The 22,997-nt window shown below is 38.5% G+C and overlaps 1 protein-coding gene across 2 annotated transcripts in view; it reads right to left on the bottom strand.

The window, feature by feature from the left end:
• Positions 1 to 22,155, bottom strand: part of LOC140142779 (ferrochelatase, mitochondrial-like) — a 32,010-nt gene extending 9,855 nt beyond the window's left edge. The window contains exons 1-6 of one of the 2 annotated variants that reach the window (XM_072164774.1): positions 22,062 to 22,155; positions 11,596 to 11,733; positions 10,483 to 10,605; positions 8,711 to 8,859; positions 1,867 to 1,939; positions 890 to 1,067 (exon numbers count right to left, since the gene is read on the bottom strand). In XM_072164774.1, the coding sequence (XP_072020875.1) occupies positions 890 to 1,067; positions 1,867 to 1,939; positions 8,711 to 8,859; positions 10,483 to 10,605; positions 11,596 to 11,726 (654 nt within the window). In that variant the 5' untranslated portion in view covers positions 11,727 to 11,733; positions 22,062 to 22,155. The remainder of the gene's footprint in view (positions 1 to 889; positions 1,068 to 1,866; positions 1,940 to 8,710; positions 8,860 to 10,482; positions 10,606 to 11,595; positions 11,734 to 22,061) is intronic. The other variant, XM_072164775.1, reaches the window with a different exon arrangement.
• Positions 22,156 to 22,997: the final 842 nt, after the last annotated feature.

Raw genomic sequence — 22,997 nt, 5'->3', positions numbered from 1 at the left:
TGGTAGAAATATAATCACTTGGAGAAAGCACCATATTATTCTATTTTACTTGCTGATCCATTTTTCACCTTATATTTTCACAACATTACACTGAATGACCGTTAATATTTGTACACCATAGAGCCTGTAATATAATAGGCTGAGACCTTCTCCATGAGGTTTATGCCAAAAATATCATTCATATATTGCTAGTTCATTGTCTCCAACAGAAAACCACCATTTTCATACATGTATTTAGGGCAACCCAGTTCCTTGCACTAGTTATTAACTTATTTGGATGTATAATTTGAAAATATAATCAGCATTGTACGACATATGCTAGCCAAGTGGTTAAGATGATTCAGCAAACAAATTCATAATGAAGCTGCAAGAGCTCTTATGTGGTTTAGTTATAACAGCCTGCATTTCAACTCATGAATACAGACAGGCGGGGAAAATTGCCAGTCATGAGAGTGTTTGAATGGATTCTAGAATCCTGGGATACTCTACATCTATCCCATCTTATTTACAATGAAATATGGAAGTAAACTTCACACGACTTCAGTAATCAATTCGCCATCGAAGTGAAGTAATTATCGGATTAACTACCATAGCAATAGATGAATACTATTTTTGAATATATCGCCCTTAGTTGCACTTAACACTTGTGTCTGTTTGCAATCATAAATTGAATACAATACCACTCTTTTCAAAGATACTTATCTTTACAGGTGCGAGTGATCAGCATGATATGAATACTCTATAGAATTATCCAGGTCTTTATCCCTGTTTTTTGACATCTATGGTTCAATGCATAGGTACCGTGTGAAAGTTGTATTCATCTATTGCTACGGTAGTTAATCCGATTAATTACATCATTCTACGGCGAATACGAGGAGCAAATATTTACCTGAATGAGCAGTGGGTGTGTTGGCCATCTGTCAATCACACTCCATGCCAATTTGCTATTGGTCAACAGCTCAGAATTCTTTGCATAATGTCTATATATAGCATTCAGGCTACTCCCAGTTGTTGAACAACTGTATTGAGGATACTGTGTGAATGCCACTGCCCTCCTTATTCCATCTCTGAAAGCATACGGTAAAAGGTTAATTAAATTAACATACTAGCATAACAATAAAAAAGCCACCAAATGCCTATTTTTATTCCTGTTCATAAAATGGTCCCTGTCATGTAGGTAATGTGCCTACTGACTTTGACTGAGTGTGTTTCAATGTAAAGTGTGCTGAGGCTTGTGGGTTTAAGGTTTTCAGACAACTGTCGTAGCCTTGGGGGGGGGGGGAGGTCCCAGTCCGTTATCAGTGAACACACGCTGGAAAGATTTGGTTTATATAAAATCGTGAAATACCATATACAGTCAGTCTACTCTGAAGTACAATGTACCGATGCGGACGCACACATTATGCCGACTTTGAATGCACGCAGAGGCGCAGCTCACGCACTTTACAGTGCGCGTTGTCACTTTGTACTTCAGAGTGGACAAACTGTAGCGAAAGTGTTAGTTTTTTATATAAGGAAAGTATTTCTGGCGATGACCCTATGTTGACAAAGGTTAAAATAGGCTATATTAATTTTGTAAAGGGGCTGGCGATTTGTCCGCCATTTTTATTTTTCAGATGACTTGTTGATATTTTTTCAGGGAGTGTCTAACATACACTTTTTGGTCGAGACAATGTTGTCGACACTGCATCAGTATGCATATGACCGTGTCTGCATGTATTCAAAAATCTTTGTTTCTATGAAAATGGGAAATGGTAGAAATAATAAATGTCATATGACCTCACTTTAACTGATCGGATGACAAAAATATATGTATGAGTTGTACTAAAACTCCTATCATTTGAAAGAGTTCATTGCAAGACTTACTTTTCCATTTGATTGATTGTGTCTTCAGTGAGTGGATTCACATATCTGAAACCAATGTAGTACTTATGGGGTGCTGTAAACAAAACAAAATTTTAAAAAGGAATTGAATGAAAGTGTCCATATTTACCATTTTTTCCGCAAAAGTTGGTGAAGTACAGTATATCTGGCAATGCCGACTCAACCAGAATCAGAACCAGATGCATTAATCTGGTTCACACAAGAGTAAGAAAACAGTGATGCTAAGCTATCCCTATGCAAGTGATCCCTATGCATAAAGATTGTTTACCCAATAATAAGAAAACATAAAGATTTCTTCCAAGTCAGCACACTTTGAAAAGAGAGTTTGCATTGCTGATATGTTTCTGCAGCCGGTTCCATTCACAAGGTGCGTAGCATGTAAAAGTACAGTCTGCAAATGTTCTGAGGTGAGTTCTAGGTTCAAACAATAGTGGTGCAGAGAAGGAACGTAACGGCCTGTGGTCAGTCTGTATCCATGTCAGCCATCCATTTGCTTATAGCAAATTATATTTTATATGTCCTCTTTGACATAATAAGTGTTGAAAATAACACACTTAAGCACAATATCATATTCAACTGTCACAGTGGTTATGCAAATGGATCACCTCATGCTTTTAATTGTGACTGGTTTAATTGCCCGTCCACAGACCTGATGGGCATTCCAACCTGGGATACAAGCTGCCAATGAGTGTGCCATGTGGCAAATTACAACCAAAAACGTTGCAATAATCATAACAGCATGATGCAATGGTGATAATGCATCAAGGATATCTACTATAATAGGAGTGATTGCCGAATAGGGTGCAACTCTACTAGTCTTATTACAAGACTGCATTACCCCAACCCTAAACCCTACCCCTAAACTCCTTAAAGGCCCATTCAGTGATTTGCTCATCCGGACGATCGTAAAAATCATCAAAATTCAGATTTTGGTACCTTTGTAATTGGCATAGATGTGCTAACATAGCCTGCTAGTGGTTCGGTCGAAAGCCGTGTATTTTAGACAAAATAAAGCATTTGCATGATTCTGGACTTTTGATACTGACAGTACAAAAAGTCCGACTCGAGATCGAAAGAAGCTCACTCTCCACGCACCAACACGCTATGTATTGTTTCTACTACTTATTACATCAGTAGCTACTATTTTAAACAAAATACACAATTTTAACTGTTTTTCATATTTGAATTGACCGTTAGTTTGCCTCGGTGATCTTTAATTGCTTATTTTGTTTTCTACTACAAAATTGTAGCTTAAAAGCGTCTGTTTTAAATCAATTTAGACTCTACTTCCCGTGTTAGAAACACTGGACTAGGAAGTTTTTCCAGTCGATTGGTGGCGCACTGTACGAAAATCTCGATTTTCTCAGAGTTGAAGTAGAAAACCTTTCTAAAACTTCTGTTTTTGACTAATTTGTCGATGTATTCAGGGAAAAGTGGTTTAATGAAATTCTGTAGACTTATTCTTTATTTCTAAGCAACTCTGACAAATTTCCATTTTTTTTAAATGTTCCTGTGAAATCACTGAAAGGGCCTTTAAGGTTATACACAATTTTGCCATTTTCAGAAGCAAAATGGGATGCACGTAGCCCCCTTTAAACTTATCTATTTCTGGAAATAAATATCGAGAGAGAAACGCATAAACCACGCCTAAAAGCTGAAAGTGTAAGGGTCATTATTATGCTTGAATTTTCGACTTGGCTCAAAATGAAATGTACTTTTCAAACATTTCAAATTTTTTTCAATATCCGGAGCATCAAGATTTTTGGGATCACGGCCATAATTTCTCATTGGAAGTGGCGATTTTGTTGGGAACTTCGACGACATTACAAACAAGTCAATAAAAGAATGTGCATATTCATTCTTGATATTGGTTGTCTCGATTTTTTATGTAAGCTTAAAATGTTAGCCGAATTTGAAGTAAAATGGCCTCCACTTGTATGTCGTTTTGTAACCAGTAATAATAATTCCGTGCAAGATTTCATAGACAAAATTCTGACCTACATTATTTCTATAAACCCTCTTCTGCATGCAGGTGCTATTTAAATTTTCATTTCGATAGCAGAAAATTGAGATATTTGCTATTTTTCCGACTCGCTGCTGCCAAATTGTCTAGTTTCGCGATAAAAGATACAGCGAAATCAATTTTTTTTCGAACCATTTCACCTCGTTTGGCTTGTGCTTTGAAGTACAAACTTCAAAATTGATATAGTGATTCTATATTTCAAGCTGCGTCATACTGTGTTTTTCTTACCTCTGATTGTCGCTGCTCAAGGCCAAAATTCAAAATCTTCTGGACAGAAGTGACACTCTCATTTCTTTTTAAAACACATGTTTACGCACGACATTGTTACTGACGGGCTGTATTTGCCAAGTGGTGTTGCCGAGGGCAAGTGGTGTTGCCGAGTTTGGATTTTAAAATATTTAGGTATTTTCTAGCTTAAAATCCAGCGCCAATGCTGCGCTTGCAACAGGTAGATATTTAGAAATCCATTTAAGGTATGGGTAAGGGTATGGAAATTGGGGATCCCACAAAATTGGCATATGCCTATATATAGGCTATATGCAAAGGGATGGGGCATTTTGGCAGGCCAAGGGGGGGAGGGGCCACAAAAATTTGGCAGTCCAGGGGGGTGCGGACAAGCGATTTTCGGCTGGCCGAGACGGGAGGCAAGCGATTTTTAGCGAGTCGCTTGGAAATTTTGGCTTATAATTAGTAGGCTAATACCGGTACTGATTGCACAGCCTTTCGAGAAAGCAATTTTTTGGCAAGCGGGGGCCGGGGGAGGGAATAAAATTAAATTTTGGCAGGTCGAAAGGAAGAATGACTTTACCTAGCACACATTAAAGGGGCATTTCGTGATCCACAGCCTCATACAACCCCATAGGCCTACGCCCTTTCTCACAAGTTAAGATTTTTATACCAGTCATCCCGCTCTGGCCACATGTTTAGGCATTTTCACGCAGATCAATTCATTAAGCAATGGAAAATATTGCCAAATTTGAATTTCGTTTTAAAAGCCTACTCCCCATTAAAAAAACCCACTAATTTTGGGGATTAAAAAGTTCTGTAAAATGAAACAAAAGGCTGCCTCAATCCTAATTATTCATTTAATAGGCCAGGCCTTCATTTCTGAAAATATCGGGAGCTCAGTTAGTCACTCTCATATGTGTACTGAGGAGCTTGACAAGGAGCTCAATTGTATAATATCAATATTAAACCATATAATTTTCAAGAAGTGAGCAGCTCAATAAATGCCATTAGTAAAATTATTGGGCCTACGATTTTTATATTTTATTTGACTGTGATCCGTTTTTCTATAGGCTATATACATGCCTACACTGTATATAGGCCTACCTTTAAAATTTCTAAAATTGGCGGAATTGAACAAGCTCTAAATTTCTCATCGTCCAGCATAACCAAGGGCAACGGGGGACGCCTCTAGCTATGGCCATACCCGTAGTGGCGGAACCAGAATTTTTTTTTCCGGCATGGGGCCGGGGAAGTGAATTTGAGACGGGGGCACTTATTGCACTTGAAATTGCCGCAAAAAGTGGAAAATTACATAATTGTGGGGATTTTGCCTAAAAACTGGATGAGAAAGAAAAATATTGGGGAAATACTGCCCCCTCTAGCGGGCGCCACTGCATAGCCTATCCATCCATGATGCTAGAATGACGGAAGTTCTGGCGCTGAAATTCAATTTCAATATCACGAGTTTTTATCAGGATTTTACCAAGGGAAGGCGATAGTGTAGGATTTTGCTGATATACCAGGCAACACGAGAAAGGTGTGGCTAAATAAGGGAGTGTTCATTATAAATATTTTCCATTATCATACTTTTGCGCTTGAGAGCATAATTATTTGAAGCGTACATCGTGTCAGTCACATGGTCACATTATTTTCTGTTGAAAGAGAAACGCACATGTCTCTGATTTAGCTCGGGGATTAGCTACTGCGCGCTGCGTGCTGGTCTGTTGTTGTCGAGTGGAAATGGGAAATTTATGAATGAACTTCCGCAACTTTGCAACATCATCACGCAGCGGCGTAGCTGGGATTTTTTCCAGGAGGGCAAGACTGTAGGCCCTATGGGGAGGGGCCCAAATATCCACCAAATTTCCCACTGGGGCGGGGCCCAAATAGACAATTTTGCCAGGCTTATCATAATCGTATATGGTAGGCCTATTGAGCTGTATTGCATACCGTTTGTCGTCCCCACCTCTCGGCCCTCCTCTCACCCTCTCCTCTCTTTTTTCCTCTTTCTCCCCCCCCCCTTTCCCTCTTTTTTTCCTTGCACTAGGGGGCGGGGGCCCAAATAGGCAATTTTTGCAATTGCCCCCCGGCAGCTACGCTACTGTCATCACGGTAGACATACGCGGTAGGCCTACAAGCAGGGCTGTCAACTCTCACGCATTGGCCGTGAGTCTCACGCATTGGGTCACTTTCTCACGGTCTCACGCCAAGGTAGTATAATCTCACGCCTATGTAATAACTCTCACGCAAAAAGCTGGAAAATGAGTAAAATCTCACGCATCGCCCTGAATAATTTGTTGCTCCTACCGCCCCCCCCCCTGCTTTTCACATTCCCGAGCGCCGTGGCTCAAATATTAATGGTTCAAAATGAACATTGAGTCGGCAAATCCTGCACGCCTAGCTCTTTATACAGACAAATATAGTAGGCCTATCAAAATGTTGTATTTTTATATTTTCTGGTGGACTCGCGGAGAATATCATGTCATGTAGGTCCCGCGCTGGGGGGTCTCAAGGCATTTTGGTAGGCCTACCCATGCTTGATTCCGGGAGGTTTTTAGCAGGCCCGACCATTTGTACCCATGAGGATCAAAGTCATCCAAATTTGGCCTAATTTGACGCTTTTTTAAGGGCACTTTTGCCAAAATGCGCCTAAAAGTTGGTCTTCGCTGTAAACCCACCCATCATAGTCGTTGAAAAGGTAGGCCTACCCCAAAACTGTGGCACATCCACGAACCCGAGGGAGAGACCTCCATGGTAAAAAACACACCTCTAAGCGGGACCAGATTTATAATTTAAAATAGGCCTACATTTTGGAAGCCAGTCATCACGACAAAACGGGCCATGGCAGTGTTAATGTTATTAACACTTTGATTTTAGGCTTAAATAACGAGTGTAGGCCTATAAATTACAAATTTACACACACCCGGTGGAACCTTCTCAAGCTGGTTTGGGTAAGGATGTGAGGCTGTGACCGAAAAACTACGGCATGCGATTTTAAACCAAATTTGAAGAAAACAGACCCAAAATTGTATCAACTTTTGGACTGAAAGTTTTCGCAAATATTTACTTTTTCGAGAAAATTATTGAAAATACCCTTCTTGAACCTAATTTTCATGACACTGAGGGTCAATAAAATCATGGCTAAAAATACAACAGAGTCTAAACTAAATGGCTGAAAATGCACCCCAAATCTGCCGCACATCCCCGACACATTTCACCTTATAGATTTTGAAAATTGTCATAATAAAATAGGCCCGAACTTATGATCCCAAATTATCCCCGAAAAAATATTTTTTTGCAGGTGAGGTTGGAGTCTTATTATTTTTATTCTCAGAGAGGATATGGGTTGATATTTTTAGCAGGGTACAATTTGTCTTGTTTTTGACGTTGAAGTTCCAGATTCTTTTTTTATATGTTATTATTCATTTATTTATTTCTACCCCGGGATTTATACCCTGCACGTGGGGAAAAGTACACACGGCAGCTACAGAGAAACCACGAAAAACTCCTGTAAAGTGCATGAAAATGCCCCAAAAATGTGCCAACCGAAACACCCGAACAGGAAGATAAAATAAAAAAACAAAACCAAAAACCCAGGAAATTTCCCGAAATAAGTTCCAAATTCTTTGTCCCCCACTAAAATATATGAACACTCCCTTATGAAGTCTGCCCTCTTCCGGCTATTCTGGCAGTAGGCGTTGACAATTACCTTCATATTTTTGAAGCATGTTTGAACCCGATTTGTTCTCTATTCACATTTTTAACGTTGCAAGTAACATTTCAAGACCTCTATTTGTGACAGGTATTTATTACCTTGCTAGAGATGTGCCTAAAGTTGAAATTCAATATTTCGGATCGCAAAGATCGAGAGATATAAAATTGTTGAATATCAGTTTAACACCATGGATCATATGGGCGTCTTATATGAACGATTACGATAACTAGGCAAAATGGCTGGGATACAGGTTGTGTAAATACTACATGAATATTCATGAACTATACAGATTCCATTCTTCTCTAATAATAAAGATGTCAATCACTCTCCCAGACGACAGTTGCTTGGCGCTTGTAAACAAATCGAATAATAGTGCTTGATAACAGCTAAAAAAATAGGCTAAAAACACATTTTCACACAATTTTTCCGGATTTTTTATTTCACATGATAAGTAGACATATTTTCTTACGTATAAGGTAATAATATATTTTTTCTGGAGGTAAAGCCCTTCAACACTTTGTTTAACCTTAAATGGGGACTGAACTCGAGTCTAGCAAGTTGCACCCTATTTGGTAATTGTACCCTATAATATAAATTAATCTCATCTGGGATTTTTATCGGACAGGTAAGACATTTTTCAAGCCGACCAAGTTAGCTATTGCCCATCCGAAATATGGGTGGACAGGTCAGGTCACTGGCTAAGCCATTGATCATTGTTGATTGGTTAGATTACCATATTCCAATAAGTAAAAACAAATCACAAGTCATTGATAAACCAGAATACAATGTCTTGGTTTGTATTAGAATTCACCCCCCCCCCCCACACACACACACCACACACCCACTGAGTCATGTTTTACCTGTTTCAGGTGATATTCTGTCTAATATATTCACTAAAGCCCGTCCTTGTTTGTTGGTCCACATCTTAATTGGTGAGCCTCCACCTATCTGTTTGTACTGTTCTTGAATCTTTGGTGTTCTTCTCTTGGCAATCCATGGTGCTAATTTACTAAAATACAAATAATGAAATTGAACATGTTTAATATAAATAAACTCCTCAACAAAAGTTTGGAAAGTTTTTTCAAGCAGCTGTATCTCAAATTATTTGTGACATATTCATATCGTGCTGCCTATCAATGGATAGCTACAATACTCCCCTTTACAATGACACCCGATTTGAAACAATAACATTTTTCACGGCTGAGTACACGCCTTGTGAATGTAGTGGGGTCTCAAACAGAATTTGCCAAATTGAGCATTATTCTGCAATCCCATATCTTCACAATCTGGGACCTAATGCAATCCTTCCAGATGACCCTGTTCGCCCCACAGAGCCATGGTAGTCAACGACTACCTACAGAATATGGGAGTAGAGCCAAAATGGCCTGCCATCAGGCCAGACCTGGGGGCCAGACCTCAACCCGATTGAACACTTGTGGGACCAGCTTGATTGTGCTGTTCGTGCCAGAGAAGCCCATATGCAACCACATTGAATGACCTGCGACAAATCCTTGTTGAAGAATGGAATGCCATGCCACAGTAACGTGTAACCAGGTCGGTGAGCAGCATGAGGAGAAGGTGCATGACTATTGTGCTGCGTATGGTTTTTCCACCCGCTATTGAGGTAAGTGACTAGCACAGTATAATGGTCGATTTGGTAAATTCTGTTTGAGACCCAACTATATTCACGAGGCGTGTACCCAACCGTGAAAAATGACATTGTTTCAAATGGGGTGTCATTGTTAAGGGGAGTTTATTTTTTTATTTATTTATTCGAACATACGCTTTTGAACCAGCGGCACACGCCTACCGGCAAAGTGCGTTCATACACAAAATTACAAAAATTACACAGTTCTACACATGTACTGGAGTAAATTTACAAACGTGATTACATAAACATGATTAAGGAGAATAAGAAAATAATTAGAACACACCCCTTTTTATATATCCCTGTAAAATACCACACCAAATAAACATAGCAATATAAACGACTAAAATGCATTTAAATCATCCACACCTAAGAACCACGCAATCCATTGATAGGCAACACGATATGAATATGTCACAAATAATTTGAGATACAGATGCTTGAAAAAACTTTCCAAACTTTTGTTGAAGAGTTTATATCTACTGATTTAATGGTTGGAAATACAAGCAAGGCTAATTTACTTAGGCCATACATACATACATACTATATATTATCTTCTTATTTTATCTTTGTTATGTTCTAGATATTAAATAAATAATCAAACAAAATGTATTCTTTTGCTTGTCACACCTTTCATGATAACAGAAAAATCTGCTTCTCCATATGTGGGTACACAGAACGGGTTTGAAAATTTCAACCCCATTTTCCTCACAGCATTAAGTTATCTCCCAAACCCAAATGCCATACAGACAATCTTCCCAAGGGACATATCACCCCACCTTACATTCAGGGTGTTGTGGAAGCTACCAGTCGCAAAATCAGACAAGCTGGTGTGACAGTGTATTCCAAACCTGCTAATGATGCTGCTTGTGTCACTAAAAGATAAACCCCAGAGATCATGAGCAATTTACAAGATATATTGTGGCAACTGAGTGTTTATCCACTTTCGTTGGAGAGTTGGAAAGATGCAGCAGATAGACTTACCTTTGAGCTGGCAATGGAATGATATCTTTATCCATGAAAAGGTTAAGTAAGAAGTCATGCACCTCATCCACATTCTCTGGGCCACCCATGTTCATCATCATTATGCCAGTTTTTGCTGGCCTGCTGTAAAAAAAAACACCATTTATTGAGGTTGTGCATATGACGTATCGTACCGTAAATATGGCGGACTACTCAAATGCATTTAGCAAAAGCATGATTGCTATCTACCACGACAGTTCGTCTCATACACATAACAAATACACTAAGATCAAATTGGTTGATGAAAACATTTGATTGAATGGACTGTACTGCGCCATGATTACAGTGAAGGACACCGGTTCAAATCCTTTGTTTGGAGCCAATCAATAATTTAACGCACAACCTCTAGTTTGTCCTGTAAGACTCTATTAAGGTTTTATTTCAACTGATCAAGTGAAGTAAAGGTTGAGAAAAGTTTTCTGTATAGTGGTATATTTTTGATGGGTTAACTTTTTTATACCTTGGGTGATCTTCAAGGATGGTCAAGGATGCTCATTCCATCCTGCATCCTTGGACTGGAAGGATCATTTCGCTGTTGAATATTAAGGACTTCATCAACATTCATAGTAACTGTACTTTGACAAATTTCATTTGAGTTTTCACCTTCCTCGGGAACAAATTCCATGATGACACTGTATTCACTTCTGGTAGTACCTGTGAGGGGGCCTACAGACTTGACAAAATTTGTGACCCGGTCATAAATACTAGACAGCAAGAAAGTTTGGTGACATCATCAAAACCAGACAGAAGTGTTGCCGGATCTAAAAACATCTAGAAACACCATTACCAGAGTGAACAAGATTCCTGATAGGAATTGAAATATTTCTGAGTGAGTAGTATCATTTTAATTGGATCTGAAAAAGAACCTAGATATCAATCAAATTTAACAGTGTATGCAGAAATCCAGAATTTGAAAATTGGCTTAAACAGCATCAAGCAGGCTGATTATGTATGATTTTGTCAATTTACTGGTGAGGGACTGTGGGGATCACCTGAATCCACCACTGGTATGTACACTAAACATGCACAGAATAACACATCCCTATTGAGAATACCCATCCCATATACAAATACCTTTCATTTTCCTCTGCAGCTGCTGAGATTTGTTGAGAACATCTACTTGTTGAATGAAGAAATCTACTTGTCACACCTAATAGTTTACTTCGAAGAGAAAATATGGAATGAGCCTTCATTGGTACAGCCATGGTGGAACTATACAAAAGGGAAAAGATACAGAAAATGTTACAGAGATGAAGCAATCATGCAATATTATTTTTAACAAATCTACATTTATTGCGCAGTCATTTAATTTCGACACTTTAATACATGTAAAATATAACAAATAAAACACACAAACAATGTAATAATGTTATTAGAACATGATTTTATTACTCAGAATTTCATAGCCCAACAGCGATTATCAGATAAAATATAACATGTTCTGATAATTTGATAGCATAATACAGTTGTGATTAACAAAGCTAACACTGCTACTGAATGGGGCTCTCATTGCTTTCTTCATCAGCTCTTTCCATTGGGTAGGCTGGGTGATTTCAAATGCAAATTCCTTCAATAGCCATTGTGGGATATTTTCTAGGCTCTTGCTTTGCAAGCAGACAAATTTTCAAGACCTGGGGAGGTGGTTCTTGGCTAGAAAGGAATGCTGGAAGATCATCCAATGACTGCTGTGAATAACAGAAACCAGCATTTGTATCACCAACATGATCAGATGGGTCAATGGTATTTAGCTAGATTCTTTGACTTCCTTGTGCCACCATTCTGGGTCCATCTTTTGAAGTCATCTGACTTCAAAATGAAATTTTCACCATTAGTCCCATAAATTCCTGAAACAATTGTGCAAATCATATTAAATTTGCTGTATTTGGCAGATATACAGCGCTTATCATTATATGATAGATGCATTTCAACAGAAGTCACAGAACCCTTATTTGGTGGGAAAAGGTCATTGAACTTTTACACAGAGGTCAAGTTCAAAACTGCTCAGACTTGGTTAAAAACACAGGCAATGTGTTCCTCTCATCATAAGTATTCAGAAAAATGTATAGTTTGACATATCTACGATGTACGGTTATGGAGTTATGGACCAAAATTTAAAATGGTCCCAAATTATTGGCCTTTCCATGAAATATCAGAAAAATAATAGTTTGTGCTATGTAGGATGTTTCGTTACCTCAGTAACACATCAAAATCTACAATAGGGCCTACCTAACCAATTCAGTCGCATTGAGTTCTATATTGAATCAATTTGACCAGTGGCGGCACCAGGAATTTTTTTCGGGGGCATTAGGGGGCAAAGTGAATTTCAGGGGGGCAAAATCAACAAATTTTATGCATAAAATTACCTAAAAAGTGAAATTTTTCGTAATTTTTGGTTTTTTCTGGGGGGGCAACAGGGGGCAAGACTTCTGACTGGAGGGCATTTGCCCCCATGCCCCCGATGGCGCCGCCACTGAATTTGACCTTGACAAATTGTTGTGTTACCTGGATTAAGCACCCAAGATAGTTAAAACTATCCTTTTTCTGAGTCCTTGCAACAAGACAAATAATTTGAGATCAGTTTCATCAAAATCAGAGCAAAATTGGACCTATGACGTCACAGTGTTACTCTTTTGCCCATATCTACATAACCTCGATCAGAAACAATTTTACACAAATTTGCCGTAACTTTGAAAGGAAATGAGGGAATTTGATCAGGTGTTGCTAGCAATAATCAACTTGAACTCGGAAACACAATGATGCAATCGAAGAACATGTGACCGATGCAAAAGGGTACAGGTCACCTGGGGGGTCAGTTTGAATTAAACTTTTTGAATAGATGATCGATATCGTCGCATATTAACGATCATAAACATCAAAGAAAGGCTGTGTTTCAGTGACTGCACTGATTAAATCCATTCAAGTCTTGACTTGCGTTGAATAGCGTAATCGTCGTATACCTCTTGAGTGGATTATAGTTTTCAGCAGAGAACTTCAACGGTCCAAAATTTGGCACAGTTTATGGTGTATACGGAAGTGGGATTCTGACTATAGGCTAATTGAATCACGTCATCATCACATCGGCATCTCATTCGCTAGCCAAACTGCGTAGCAATGCGTGACCTTGTTCTTTTAAGGGCAGAGTAATGGGAGAGAACATGGACCTTTTCGAGCTTCACTATTTCTGAATTGTATCTCAAAAGTATATAAAACTATACATTTTTGGAAAGGAAATGAGTCAAGGAATCCCATGGTGACGTCAGATTTTTTCAAAAATCTCGAGTTTTGATAAAATCACAAAAATCACTTTTTACCCCAATTTTTTGTGACAACAAAAAAAAATCAGTTCGAGTAAAAAAAATCAGTTAGCTTTTAATGACGAAGAGACATGAACTTAGGGAAGGTTTTTTATTTTTTGAAATTCGTCTTTTTTTTTGAAATATTGAAAAAACATGTGAAAAAGTCATTCTATTCAGCTAAAAATTGCACATAATGGTGTATATTTTTGTTTAAAACAAATATTTTGAAAAAATAAGAAAACCTTCCCTAGACTTTGATGTACTCTAAACGATAGTGAAAAAAGTTTACCTTTTGCTTGCATATTTTTCGAGTTATCTTGTCACAAAAATCGTGCAATATTGTCAAAAGTGAACTATGAGAAATCGACGTTTAGTGAAAAATGTCAAAATTATGCACAAAATGTCCTTATATTTTAAAACGGCAAGACTTTCACGCTTGTAAAAGCTGTACCTGGTGCATGGTCTTAATATGCATCTTTTTGCAACAATGAATTTACAATGTCTGCTTTTAGTGCGCCAAAATTCAAAATAATTAAAAAATCTAAGTGGCATTTTGACTGCAAATTTGTGTTTTGTTTACACCGCATTTGCCGGCGTTAAAAACATACCGAATGCGCCTTGACTGCGTTGGACATACGCGCAGAGTTACGGCGTGTCACACGACGCGAATCCCCCGCGTAATTACAATATTTTGCATTCGCGCATTCCTGACTCATTATTTCCCGCCAATTTACTAAGCTGTCTTGAGCCATGTGACTTTTTAAGAGTTGAAAAGAGTGAAATAAATCAAGCAAAAATATGTGTAAATATTAACAAGTTGTATTTTATCAGTTTCAAGTGAAAGAATACATCTTAGTGTTGATAAATATCAAGAAATCTCAAATTCGGGCGTGGATGAATGTGCCTTCCATTACTCTGGCCTTAAAGCGATAATCAGACAGGGCTAGTCGGGATTATGCACTTTCAGTTTCTCACAGCGTTTGAGCGGGAATTGGATTGCGACTTTTTCGATGTCTAGTGAGCAAATTTCTTCAATATTTTGAGAAAATGATGTCAAATTTTCTATTCTATATTGTTTGGTAATAATGTCTTTTGCCAATAGTATGTTTAAAGTTGTAATTTTGTGTTTTTGATCGCAAAGATCGGATATTTTCGCTCCCGATTCAATTCTGAACCCTTCGCAAGGGTGCCGATTTCGCAGAACTTTGACGATAATTTTGCCTTTTGGACACTAAAATGCATTCGATCCCTTAATTTTGTTTCAACCGAGTCTTAAATTAGCAAGCACAATAAGGTTGGTACCACTTTTATATACATTGATAAAATTTTAAAGATTTTTTTCAAGTTTCTAACGGCGCAAATCGTTAAGTGTGTATTTCCCATTGACATCCAAAATGGGAAATACGAGTCTGATGGACATAGGAACGGCGTCCATGAGACTCAGCGAGTCTAGACAGGGCAGATGGATACCACTGAAGTAATTTGCTGAATGGTATCAGTTCCAATAATTGACACTCCCGGCTCCTACCGGGAGTTCCAACAGGTGCTGTGCATGTGTTTATGTGTTTAATGTGCATTCACATACACACTTAGCCGTCGGTACGAAGAAATCGTTGCTCCAAAAATGATTGCAAATTACATATTTGTAATCCTTTTTCACCACAAAATTGCATATGAAAACGCAGGTAGGTGAGCAATGTATAGGTATGAAAGGTGAATTCAAATTTGCCATCAAACTGCATCATTTTATATCAAATTAAATTAAAGTCCTCGAGTAAAGACCAAAACTGAAAACCGTTTTGTCATAGCACTTTCCGTAGCACAGTTACATCTTGCCAAAGATTGACTTTCATCAAAAATATTCAGCCAACATTTAATGCATCAATTAAAAAACAAAACAGCATAGTCTCATGATAGTGCAGCTTTTCTATGTGGAACTGCTATCACAATCCCTCTAAAATTCCATGTGCGATTATGTCTCATCACAAAAAAAATCATATATTTGGGTCAAGTGAAGTATACTATACTGTATAGACAACATATTTATGTAGGTTTCCTTGACAACCCTTTTCTTTTAAATTTCTATGTTCAATATATGTATTGTGTTTGGGCCCCGGTTTAGGCCAATTTGGCTGACTAGCAAATATGTTAAAGCCATAATGTACGATCTTATTATATGAAATTGGTTAATTTTTTTCAAACCTGATTTTTTTTTTTTTTTTTAATTTTTATACATGTCCCAACTTGCACCTAAATGTAATCAGCCAAATTTGTTGTGTTTGTAGGACAACAGAGCAAAGTTCAACATAATGTCATAATTCAAAGAATTATGGTATTATGTCCCACACCGACATCGCCTGGCTAATAATTATTTGGTGCAGCAGAGACACGCAAATTGGTGCTTTTGGTTAATTTATTTCCATCTGGGGTTAATGAATACACGGGATCGATACACGTGAATTGCTATGCACGATTTTGATATCAGACGAAAATCTTCGGATACCGGGCACAGTGACATCGCCCCGATATACCCATGGTAGAAATCGCCATGGTAGGTTGAATCCACAGCCACGAAAGGTCATTTTATTCCGACCTTATGAGACGCATATAATTAGCCAAGTGACCTGACTAAGGCTACTGACAATAGCCGGGTAATTGATTTCTCGCTGTGTGAGTAAGCTTGTATACGACATTGCGGTCAATGGTCATACTGCCTACACTGGAGTAGTGAGTGCAGATTATATCCTGCGCGCTGTAGTCCAGGACCAACGCAATATAAAATTAGTGTCTCTGCTGCACCAAATAATTATTAGCCAGGCGATGTCGGTGTGCCGGGTTAGAAAATGATGAATATCTTTGGAGCAATGTATAAATATATGAATATTGAGAGGTCAAACAGGTTGTTAATTATTGTCAATATTTTGCGACATTTATAATGAAAACAATTAACACCAGTGTTGTAGCCGGGTCCTCGTCATCCGAGTCAGAGTCCTTGGTGTCCGCGAGTCTGAGTCCCTGCCAATTTCTGATGTCCGAGTCCGAGTCCTCAATGTTCGAGTCCGAGTCCTTATGTATCAAATTCAAGCACCGGGGTTTTCACCAATACCTTATCAACGTAGGCCTATACTTAACCAGAATTTTAGTTCTATATTATTTTCTTGTAAATACATAATTTGCTAGTCCCACCTATAGCATGCCTAGTATTGTTTTGGGGCTGCGCAATAATTATGCGGAGCCTGGGGCAGGGGTGAATTTGCAAAAAATGCTTATCCCCTCTCGGCCTGCCAAAAATTGCTCCCCCCCTCCCGGCCTGCCAAAAATCTTTGCACCCCCTTTGCACATGCCATTTTGGGGGATCCCAATTTACAAACTTTAAATTGTTTATACATGTAGATGTTGCTTGGCCTTAGCTGAGCAGGGAAATTTGAATTATGTATGCGTTTCCCTACTGTTTTCTAAGCCTTTTTAGCCATATGTGCCAAAAATTGCTTGTTCCCCCCTCTCGGCTTGCCAAAAATTGCTTCCACCCTCCCTTTCAATCGGTCAAAAAATTTAACCCCCAATTTTACCTTCCCCCAATGCTAATAATTTTTGCTCAGCCCCTTTGGTAGTGTAACGGGACCGAGCGGCTGGTGCTGATGTTATACGTGGTTATCAACTGGTTTAAGGGGTGGGTCGGCCAGAGCCGGAATCTGGTGGCGCACTGAGGCGTTGTGATGGACCAACTGGAAAGGGGACACGGTGACAACTCTCAGAGGTTCCTTTTATGACTACTGCTTTATTTCTCCACCATACTTTACTCAGTTAACATAGATCACACTTAGTGATAATCCTTACTCCTTACTTTGTCTTGCTCCTTACATAATCTTACAACAATCACCACATCACAGTTAATCCCAATTTACTTCATTTTGGAATACACGACTACACTACACTAGCCCATAATGTAACCTGGATGGACTGGACTTGAGGTTTGACTACAACTCAGTCAACCAAGGAATGCTCATGCTCACAATATAGTCCAACCTTGAACTATATTCCCTCTTAAGTTTAAAGTTGCATTTGGAACCGTAAGAAAAGGTGAATTTCAAAACTGTATCTGAACTTTAGACTGGGTGGAATTCGAAACTTGGATACGAAGTTGCATTTGAAACTTGAAACCACAAGATCGAAACTTTGAAACTTGTGAGCTCTTGAGAGAATTAAAACTGTATACAGGTGAATTGCGAAACTTGGATACGAAGTTTTGAAACTGTATAAAGACAAAAATAAATAAATATTTGCTTAGTTTCTAACTTTCTATACATAAAATATAACATGACATTGCAACACAAATGACCGGAGTGACTCACTGAATAATCTGACAGGTGACCCTTTTTATAAAACATCTCGCCAACTCCCCATAAAAGAACTCATAAAGGTCAAATTGGTATGAGACTATCACGACGCCTACTGACAAAGTATATCGAGGAACTCCTTAATCCGTATACTCGCCAATAATAACTCCTAACTGACAAAACCATTCAGCATAAGCACACTCATGCATGGTCATTATCGAACATTATACATTATTTGTTGCAAGATCACACATAATATATTAAAAGACATGAGATAATCAATTATTACGAATACTTGCTACTGGTGCACTAAGTGAAAATGACAATGATATCTAATTCTCGACTATCATTAATCACATCACATAAAAATAACACAAATGAGCAAATTTTGGGTTCATGTGTGTATTTCCCCACAACATGACAGTTTATGACCAACTCGCCCCATAACTCCTCAAAGAAAATCAAAACTTGCCAACACATAACTCTCTTGGCATGTGCGAACTTTAGATGCGGCAATTTGCGGCAATTGACAGAATAGTGCACATAATATTAATAGCAAGGATTCATTCTTATAACATACAATTTTAACAAAGCATGCAAAAGTATTTTGTGTTACATGTATAATATATCAAAACATTGTGGACGAGTTACCTTCTTTTGGAAAATATTGATACTAACTAGTGAAGGCCTACTGGGCTCACAAAATAAATAACGCTTTGATAACTTCCAAATAGAGGACCTACATATTTGGTTGAAAATAAAAGGAATAAATGATAACTCGTCTGAACTCGACTTATACCTCGACTTCACAAACTCACATTTTGGAATGATATCTTTGGTAAACAAGAAATCACAATATAAAAATGTACCTATATATTTGGTCCTGAATTAGGTACACAGATTAGTAGCACACACTATTAAGAACACATATTTTAATATCTGAATACCAAAATTGCTCGCATAAAATCCTATTTTACACCGCCAAAACGCTATCCAAAACACTCGCCTCAGGTCCCACTGGATTCCATACATGTTATATTTTTAAGATTGATAATCAAAATTTACTGTTACCTGGAAACCTCCCGTTTCTACCTCGATTTCTGTCTGTCAATACACGCAAAAATATTGTTTCGCAACCCTTCAAAATTTCACACCATAACAAATCTCGATTACTAGCCAACTGCGTTAATCGTCAACATATGCGATTATTGTAAAGTGCGCCATCGCATGTAACTTTGATATTTAGACGGTGTCAGACATGATTTGTCTTCTCCCCTTTTTTTTATGACACTAGTGCACCTGTAGCTTTGCAGCAATGCATTCTGGGTAGACATTACAGTGCATTTCAAATTGGGCAGATAGCCAAAAGCTGGATGAAACATGTTCAGAGTTGCCCAGTACACATATTTGTATCCACTTGCTGCTGCTTTTGCTATCCAGTTGGGGTATTTTTCCCCTAGATGACCTTTGACCTCGAGGGGCCCTTGAAAACCACCCTGGCAACATGCTTTTCCGTCACCTATCCATATCCGAAATTTCGCTCGATCGTCGGCGGCCAATGAACGCATAGCCGGACAGACAGAGAGACAGACAGACAGAGACCGCTTATTATTTTATTAGTATAGATTTGTGACAATTTCGAACCCCCGCTACAGTAGCATACCTTGGAAACAAAGTATAATCACACACTCACAGTAAACTTATTAGGCTTGTGTTATAGAGAGGCAAAAGATGCAATATTACAATCAAAATATGACGTCACTACCAAACCCCAGGTGCCAAACGAAGAGGTGTTGGATCTGGCTGTAGGTCTACATTGTATGCAGTATTATTCCGGGGTGGGGGGGTCACCACATGGTGGTACGGGTATGTACGGCGGTCAAGGGTCCCTTTTTTCAGGCTCTCCGGCACTTCCTTAACACATTTGTATCATGCTCCAGTTCATTGAGCCTAACACTCTCAAATTTGGAAACATTTTGAATTTGTTAGCTCCAAAGCTTATAATTTGGCCCAATTCTAGTTCACATACCTCCACAAAAATGTTGAAATTTCAGTTCATCAAGCCCTTATTTTGCCACCAAATTAGTTCCCAAAGTTCAGCACCACACACCCTTACCACAATTTATCTTGAGTGCCCAGAGTATTATTATTATTCATACATTCTAGACTTGCATCTTACAAAGCAGTCATGTCAATGATTTAAATCGATTTAACCAATTAAAGATATAACTGAAAGCAATCTTGCTTTTTGGTTGTACTTTTATTTACAAACTGAATTTATTTGCATGCAAAATTACTTAAATTATAAATCATGTGATGTGATCATTGATCAAGCATAAGAAGTTTACAATGAACGAAAATAAAAGACCTAAAAAGACCCTATTTTGCCGGACTCAAGGAGGGCTCGAAGCCGAGTCCCCGAGTCCTTGGGGGTCCGAGTCTGAGTCCAAGTCCTTAGCTTCCGAGTCCAAGTCCGAGTCCTTGAAAAAAGGACTCGAGTCCGAGTCCGAGTCCCGAGTCCTCCAACACTGAAGACACCCTATGGCACCTTCTACAACTTGAGAACAAGTCCTTAAAACGTTCGAAATTTGTAGTTACTATAGTCCGAATAATCAGACCCAGAACAAAATATTAATTTCTGACATGAGGACTGTTCTGGGTCTGAACTGTTTCTATTCGAAATCTTGATGGCAAAGTGGACAAAAGAAGCACATGGTCCTACTTCAGTTTTTTAATCCCCTATTCATGTTGCGTGAATCACTCTATTGTAATGCTTTGACCCAGAACCAGATGGGCAAAATGGACAAGGATGATAAAATAAACGAAGACAGCAGAAAATGGAGCTAAAAGAGATGAATGATGTTATATCCAACAGTAAAACATAATTTATTTATCCATAAAGAATCCTAGTTACAAAGTCTGCCGCTCTGTGAATGTATGTCTATAGTCCATAAATCATATCGGTCATCAATGCAGCATAGAAAATAATATACGTGTGAAATGAAAGAGCTCCAACTGAAAAGTGACGCCTTGTCGTCGCCTAGCTGAGAGGGAGACGCAATGAAAGCCCGCCCTCTCAACTAGTCGATGCCACGACTACAACCAGCCAATCGGAAAGTGGAGTTAACCACTGCATTTTCCCGTCTCCATACTGCGTAGTGCGTTTCCCTTTCGCCGCTTTTCTACGTGCCGAAAAGGGTGACGCAAAAGCTATTAAGAGAGGGGAAAACAATGGGACCTAAGAAACAATCACCGCTAATTTGGATAAGAAGATGACAATGCAAAACAGGGGATAATTTGGTTTCTATATGAAATAGAAAAGATCGAAAATACGCCATGCCTGGATCTGCGCCCTATGCTGAACACTGAAACAACAAGTCAGATGCGTCCCGAAGCTGTCAATCATGCGTCCAGGGTCTCACACGTTGGTCGAAGGTCAGTGACTTTGCAGAATGCGTAGTCACGGTCAAGCTTAAATATTACATTATTTATCAATAAAAAAAGAAACATTAATACCAGAAAAGATGGGAATACACCCGTAGGCCAGGGCATTTCACTATTGTGTACCATCCTTTTGATACTTGAGTATTTGGACAAGCGGAACAGTTTTGACAGACCCTTTGTCTACCTCTCTGTTTGTAAACAAACGAGGAGGTCGAAATCGTCCTCCTCGTCGAATAGGAAAGTCAGCGTAATAGTACGGCACTGTAGTTACTACAACTGGAATGGTATAGGATTTTTGTGTGGAATAGTAAAAGTAAATAAGCAGGCTGATACATCATGTACATGGATAAGCTTATTATATTTATAATCATGATATAGACCTTCATGACCGTGCGCCCGTTTGTTTCACATACTTAAAGCACTAAAATTACTAAATTCATATCATATTGTTTTCATTACTTACTTGTTTATTGCAAAGTATTGATGTTGAAGTTTGGAACAGCTGAAATACTTGAAATTTTGGGGAAAAAACCACTCTACTTTTACGTAATTTTTTTTATGCAAGACCAGCTGGAGCTTCGCTATAAGCAGCTCGTCGGTAAAGGATTTGTGGGGGCACACCACTAAATAATCGTCCCATTGAAATGTACGTAGAAATACAAGAAAGTAAAATCGTTTTTCTACCCTTAGTCTCAAAGTTGAGACAATGTCGCATGGATTTTCTTAAAGTATAAAATCTGAAATTAAAAAAAATTTAGTTTTTTTGTGACCAATCTAGATGAACTTTAGAGCTAGGCCTACGGGCACTTGAACGCGCCCTCACGAATTTCAGCCAACAATTGAACCTCATTTAACCAGTTCTGGCCTATCGATTTGAAACATTTTTTGAACAGATTTTTAATGTTGAGGTCCTGACTCATTAAAACGAGCACGTTATTCTCGCATTAGGCCTTGAACACGTGTTGTAGGCCTATCTAGTTTTACCTCTAAATGCTCAAATTTTCTTTGAATAAAAGATAGTAGGCCTAATTACAAGGGTCCAGTGTCTATAAATTGTGTAATAATTACCCCCCCCCCCAATAAAAGCAAGGTTTGTGAGGGTTTGAGGACCCGTGCAGATTTATAACCAACAATTAAAATCGTTGAAATCTTATTAAATTTCTTCACATCTCGATTGTTCAACTTTGAAGCCCTCCGGAATTATATAAAGCACAATTTGCATCTATAGACCTAATTCTTTTTAAAATTACACATTAACATCTAAAACTATCAAAAGTATCAAATATTTTTTTCTATTTGTCTTAGTTACGTAATGAGAATGTTTTTCCGAAAAATGGCAAATGCCGTTTTTGCCCAATTTTAGGCCTATACCCAAAACACGTGCTGTAGGCCTATGCTC

This window comes from Amphiura filiformis, chromosome 20, assembly GCF_039555335.1.
Source record: "Amphiura filiformis chromosome 20, Afil_fr2py, whole genome shotgun sequence".
In the NCBI taxonomy this organism is placed as follows: Eukaryota; Metazoa; Echinodermata; class Ophiuroidea; order Amphilepidida; family Amphiuridae; genus Amphiura; species Amphiura filiformis.
The sequence above is the reverse complement of the archived record's forward strand: the minus strand, read 5'-3'. Positions and strand labels throughout refer to the sequence as shown.